A 6,635-nucleotide genomic window follows, 5' to 3' on the forward strand; every position below is an offset into this window, starting at 1 on the left:
TCTGCATACAATGATAGAAAGCTTTATACAAAGAGTTATAAATTGAGGAGTCATACATTACTGTGTCAGGGCACAGTGGGGAGGGAATTATTCTATGGAACTATTGTCCTTAGAGAATAAAAAGAATCCATCAGCTTGCAATTTATATACATGGTTCTCTTCAAAACTTTCTAATTTTGTCTTAGCTAATTAAATAGCATTACCTCAGCACATGCAATATCCCCCTGGGTATTCACTGAAATCGAGGGAACACTGTAAATGCTGAGGTATTATTTAGTTATCTAAGGCAAACTCAGCAAGTCTTTTCAAAGTGCAAATACCGTGGCACTGCACAGGCTGTCCAAACAAATGTGAGCACAAGGAGGGCAGACCTTTAGATGGTGTAAACTGTCACAGTTGGAGTCAATGGAGCTGTGGCTAGTGACACTGCTGAGAATCAGCTCTTGGAAAGACTCCCCAACAAGACACCAGCAGTGCTGTCATGTCTCCACTGTAACAGTTAGTTTAAAGATCACAAAAGTCACAAGGATTTATGCTTTTCTGTTTTTTGTCAGATGTCACTTTCTTGGCATTGTCAGAATTTTACCCTCAGATGGTATTATTTTTCAAACATAAAACGTAGGGCGGGATATTCCTGCTTACCCTAATGACTACATTGTAACAGACAATTCTGTGACATACTGCACTGCCATCACTTCTCGTTGTGAACAGATTTAAGGCTTGGAGTAGTCCAACTAAGACACCTCTACAATCTTATGTGACAGCCAAGAATTTTACTATTATCAAATCACCATTTCTTATGTAAACAAGAACAATTCTGGGACCCAACCTAAAGTTTTTAAAGTGAAGCTTTTTTCTTTCAGTTGTAATAACGCAAGGCCAAATCAAAACTGCACTTTTAAAAGATCACTTTGCTCCAGAGGGGCATTTCAAAGATGTTCCAACAGTCATTTTCTACTGGCTCAGAGAACAGACGTACCTGACGTACCAGATGTATCTGGCAGAGGTACAAAGCAAATCACACATCAGCCTGTGGTCAGCAACTTGGACTGTTTCTCACACACTTTTTCCTTTTAATGCCCGAACCTGAGAATTCCTTTTACCTTTGGCAATACACTCCTTTTCCCAAGCTGGTTCATAAAGAGGAGGGGGTGTTATCAAAATAATTCTGTCTTCAGTAATGTCTACAGACTTCAGATATTGTACCAGGCTCTTTAAGTTCTCAGCATACTCTTCCAGGGGAACATGTTGCTTGGGATTCATATCTGTTGAGAGGGAAAATTTATCTTCTCATTTGCAGCTAAAGGTCTTATTTACACAGTATATGGATAGGAGCATTTTACCTATATTCAATACATAGTTCTATATAAACTGTGAAATATAAATTGTGATAGGAAAAACAATGTAAAGCAAAATCCAAAATATATCAGCCATTTGCTCAATACTTGCACTTGTTGCAGCTTACAGGAATAAGATGGAAAATAACTTATTGCCAACTCTTCTGTTGTTTTTCCAGTCTTGTGACTTTTTATATTTTTTTAGGGCACTGGCATATGGACAAGTTACCATGAGGTAATGGAGGGTGGGGATTTCTACTCCCCATGCATGTGCTCGTACCTTAGTAAGTTAGGTATTTACAACAGGGAAAAAACACATACATGGGCACATACCATGAAAGAGTTGATGTCCTGTAAATCCCTACTCTTATTTATCTCACAGTTACTTGCTCATATAACATGCCTGTAGAACACCAAGTATTGGCATTATACTGCATAATCATCTCAGCTTTTAAATCAAACTCCTCTGTGGCTGCAGAAAAAAGCTTAGAATTATGAAGTACATGCAACCAAAAGGCTCAAAAGCTAGAAGATACATAAATGACAACCCAGCATTTACTATTTCAAAAATCATGAGAATCTCAGGAGCTTGAAGGACCAGGCTCATGATTTATGAACGTCTGGGGCTGAAAATGCTAAAAACTAAAAGTAATTTCCTTCCCAATTAACAACAGTGCCAGACAAGGCTGGCTAACGCTCAAACACAAGCTTTCTAGTAACAGAAAATCAAATCATTACAAGGACTTAGCAGAAAAAAACACAGCCAGAAAAAAGAGTCAGGGTGATTTTCAGTAATAAAAGTAGAAAAAGATGCTTCAAAACATGACTGGAAAAGCACTTTAAGGACATCCTCAAGGCCAACTTGAAAAAAATGCACCACTGACATCAACTCGCAGGAGATTATCACCCAGGACCACCCCAAATGAAGGAAGAGTCTGCTGCAAGGAGTCTGCTGTATTTTGAAACCTTACGACAACAACACGTGACGGAAAAGTGGGAGAAGCAGAAACAGCATGTCACGGTTGAACCAAAAACCCAAGCCACCCACCCTCCAGGGTTGACGGAGTTGCAACAGAGTTTGTTGATCCTGGATAGGCCTCATTAGCCATCTTCAGATCCCAGATAACACAATCATGAAAGACAATGACCCTCAACTGCAAGAGATTACCAATGAGAAACATTTAAAATAAACCTTTAAGCAGTGCACAACACGGTCACTGCCACAGTTTAGACCTGATGTCAGCCGCTTCCTAAAGATGTTGTTATGGAACAGCAGATTTAATAAAGTATCTAGATGCACCAAAATAAGGGGGTGCGATACCCAGGGTATGACAAGGGGGAAATGATGGATTCTGTCTGCATCTCTCATAACTTTCCAGCATTGTTTCACTGTTGAAAAAAACTCTCCAGAGCATTGGCCCTTCATGTACTGCCTTTACGAAGACCATTAGAATGATTATACTGGTCAGTACACACACCTTTAAGTGCGCATAAAGGCCACCAAACTGTCTTCACTAACCTTCAAACTCACTTCCATCAGCCAAAGACAATTTTCAAACACAGAGATAGCAGTTAGATGCTGAGTCAGTGGAAATCTATCACTTAAATATTGCCATTTGTGTCTTTCGAAATGTCTGAATGCTTTGGGTACAAGGAGAGGAACAAAAGGCAATGGTATAAGTATGCTTTCAATACTTAAAAATACAATAGTGTAAACTCATTAAAAAAAAATGTAAGAACACAATGATGCTTAGGACCAGGAGATGTGTGTGTATTCTACTGGGCATGTCTACACGAGTCACTACTGTGCGTTGGTTACGGCGCATTTATTTAGTACTTGATTATAGTGTATAATCAAGTACTAAATAAAATGCACAGTAACTGGAGTTACACTGGAGTTATGCACAGTACCTGGAGTTATGCATAGTAGTGCCAGCGAATACCTTTTAAGTGACGCTACTGTGCAGTAGCCTAATAACACTGCACAGCAGCATATTAGCACCGTTGGTGCTATGACGTGCTACTGCACAGTTAGCTTATCGTGTAGACAAAGCCCACTATGTCTGATAACTCAGAAAAAAAAGAAAAGAAAAGGGCCCTACCTTTTAAAGCGCTGTCATTAGCTCCAAAGAAGATGGTAACTGCAACTGTGTTTTCAGCATTAGAACTTTTGCTGATCAATCTTGGAAGAACTAGTTTAGCCCATCTGGTATTGTAGCCCGACAGTCCACGATTTAAAACATCACATTTTCTGAAATAAACACATGTATCAAGAAAAAATAATCCCCCCCGTAAAAAGCATAATTTAGACATTTTAAAACGTTTTGGCAAGATATCTGCTCTCTATCCTTATAAAAATCAACAACATTTCACAAATGCTGTACAACTGCAAAATGATCATTTCCTATTTATATAGTATATGTATAAACTATATGTACTGCATTAAAGTTTACACACAAAAGTTTGAATTCTGAAATTGGATTCACATGAGCATAAGGATCTATACACAGAGCCTTGACTGCAGGATCAGGGCATTGTTCTTTTAATTCTCTTCTATTTTTCACCCAAGCTCTCCAATATATTTCAACAAGGATTTTAGACAAACGCATAGAGGCAAAATATTGAGACCTTCCATACTATTTTATAAATCCAAATATAAATAAGTTCTCATTTTTTCAAAATGAGAATGTTCTACTGCAGGAAACTGTTGGGCTCTTTCATCCCATAAGTTACATATAATAACACAAAACGTGATAAGTCTCACCTGACTAGTTTCTGAGCAAGCGATGCTCCCCATCCGTTTTCCTGAAAGGCAGCCTGAATGAAGTGGACACAATTAGATCCTAACTAAAACAAATAATGGTTCCTGTTCAGCATGGCACCTCACCTCTTTGCTCTATGTTTTATTTTCTCCACCCTCACTTAATGGACTTTTTTTCCCTTTCCTTTGTGCCCCAGCACATTTTCAAGAGGAAGCCACTAGCATTTCCTTAAAGTTTACTGTTGACCTTATCCTAGCCTCATAATGGTCAAATAGACTTATTTTTCCACTCTCGGCACATACTTTTTGCTACCATATTACAAAACAGCATAGAATAGTGGTGTTCAAGCTTTTGGCCCTGTGGGCCAGGTGAGAGGCCTTGGGACAGTTTGCGAGCTAGATCAAGCCCCACACACTAGAATTGGACCCTGTGCTGCCTCTGCCCAGTCGCACCCAATCTTAGCTCGTCCATCCATGATGACTAAGCCCTAAGGCCCCATGATACTCCCACCTAGCCCTGCATCACAGGATCAGGGCCTGACTAGCCCTGGGCCACCCAATCTAGCAGGCAGGGCCGGGGCTCCCCACAGGTCTGGATATTTGGCAGCCAGGAGAGTTACCACCATTCCCCTGCCACCAATTTTCAGACCTGTGAGGAGCCCCACATGCTGGATGAGACAATGCCGGTGGTTAGATTCAACCCATGGGCCAGGGGTTGAACACTGCTGGTATGAGGAGTGCACATTGCGAGAAGGACCCTGTGGTCCTCCCAGGGTCAAAACAATCACTGATCTCAGTCTACCCAAGAACTGTGTAGTATTGAGCCCTAAGTGATTACATGAATCAAGTACCTAGTAATGATGGGGTGATGCAAAGTATCATTTGATAATTTCTAAATGTGGTCCCTGTGCTTTCATTTCAGACCAGTTAATAAGTAGCTCTCAAAAGTTATGCAAGACAAGTTGTATAGGGGAGAGAACCATTAATTCAATTTTAAAAGCTACGGCTACCTAGCCTCTGCCCATCTTATTAATAACTTCTTAGATTATCAAAACCAAAGGAATTGTAGTTACTTTTCAGTATTTATGCTGTCTACATTTGGTCATTCATTTCAGACTGTGTCACTGGAGCGTTCACTTCCATTTCCATTTAAAGTCTTTCTTTTCTGATTCTTGCATCCTAGCACAATGCCACTGTGTCCCAGTTTCAAACACTGCAGGGAAATGCTTACATTTAAAAAATAACAAGCTGAACTTTAAAAAACAGAAGATATCTGTTTGGATTAGGTGGTAAAATTCTATCAATATCTTATTTTAAATGCTTTGGCCAACCTGACAACACACGGCATCAAGACTCGAATACACAGATTTCTCTTTGGTCACACCTGAGTTCTTCCAGATGAGAGATGAGTTTTTGGAACTCCTCGAGAAAGGAGCTCTCACAAAGTCCATCCTGTTACAAAGCTCCCGAAAGGCTGACAGAGGATTAGGTACTAAATCTAGTTTTGGACACACCAGCATCATCCCGCATCAGGGCAGAAAGCAGCCCTATATCTCCTGCCACCTCACCAACATAGGGACCTGGGCTCCATGAAGCAGGGCTCACAACACGGCTGGATGGAAGATGATATTTTTGAAGGCTGCGCTAGAACTAACGGCACCAAGGACAAGGCAGTCAAAGGCCACATCTTCTGGAAACCTCCACCAGGGACCTCTTGAGCAGATACTGATAACATTTAACAGAGGTAGGACACTGCCTGCTGTGGTTCCCCTGCTTTACCTGTAGCAGATTAGGGCGCTAGGTCTGTGTTGCTTCAGGGTGGATGGTAGTCTGGTGTAGAGTTTAGATTATGCTGGTAGGGGTGGTTTGGATAAGGATGATCCTGCTGCAGGCAGAGGTTTGGATCAGATGTGGATTAGAGCAGTGTTTCTCAACCCATGGGTCACACCCCAAAAGTGGGCTGCAAGCATATATGAAAGGGTCATGAGCAAACTTTAAAAATGGATTCTGCTTTAAAGGAGAAAAACATGGGAAACTGCAGCTTTTCCCTTGCAGGCTGGCAGAGCTCCAGCCTGCAAGGGGCTGCTTGCCCCCTCCCCGCTGCCCCCCACACTGTGGGGCTGGGACTGGCCACTGATGTTTACAAATGGGTCCTGGTACAAGAAAGGCTCAGAATCACTGGCTTACAGAGGTTCTCAACCTTGTTTGTACCAGGACACATCTGTAAACATCGACTGCCAGTCCCAACCCAGCCCCTCACTTCCGACCCACTGCCCCCCGCTCCGTGTGCTCGGCAGGGGGTGGGTGTGTGGGGCTGTGGGGAGCCCAAGCAGCCCCTTGCGTGCTGGAGCTCTGCCAGCCTGCGAGGGAAAAGCCACGGTTTTCCGCATTTTTCTCCTTTAAAGGACAACCCATTTTTGAAGTTTGCTCACGACTCTTTCGTATATTCTTCCATCCCGCTTTAGGGACGCCAGCGGTCCCTTCCAGCCCGACCTCTTTACAACTCCACACCCAGGGATCCATGCAGGGAAGCCACG

General features: G+C 42.0%; 1 protein-coding gene across 1 annotated transcript in view; it reads right to left on the reverse strand.

The window, feature by feature from the left end:
• The window catches only part of IAH1 (isoamyl acetate hydrolyzing esterase 1 (putative)), a 9,174-nt gene extending 3,553 nt beyond the window's left edge, over nt 1-5,621 (reverse strand). Inside the window, exons 1-4 of the mRNA XM_014517311.1 lie at nt 5,430-5,621; nt 4,102-4,184; nt 3,440-3,588; nt 1,104-1,265 (exon numbers count right to left, since the gene is read on the reverse strand). Of these exons, the coding sequence (XP_014372797.1) occupies nt 1,104-1,265; nt 3,440-3,588; nt 4,102-4,184; nt 5,430-5,621 (586 nt within the window). The remainder of the gene's footprint in view (nt 1-1,103; nt 1,266-3,439; nt 3,589-4,101; nt 4,185-5,429) is intronic.
• Between the last annotated feature and the right edge of the window lie 1,014 nt (nt 5,622-6,635).

The sequence above is a fragment of the Alligator sinensis genome, unplaced genomic scaffold, assembly GCF_000455745.1.
Source record: "Alligator sinensis unplaced genomic scaffold, ASM45574v1 scaffold866_2, whole genome shotgun sequence".
Lineage (NCBI taxonomy): Eukaryota > Metazoa > Chordata > Crocodylia > Alligatoridae > Alligator > Alligator sinensis.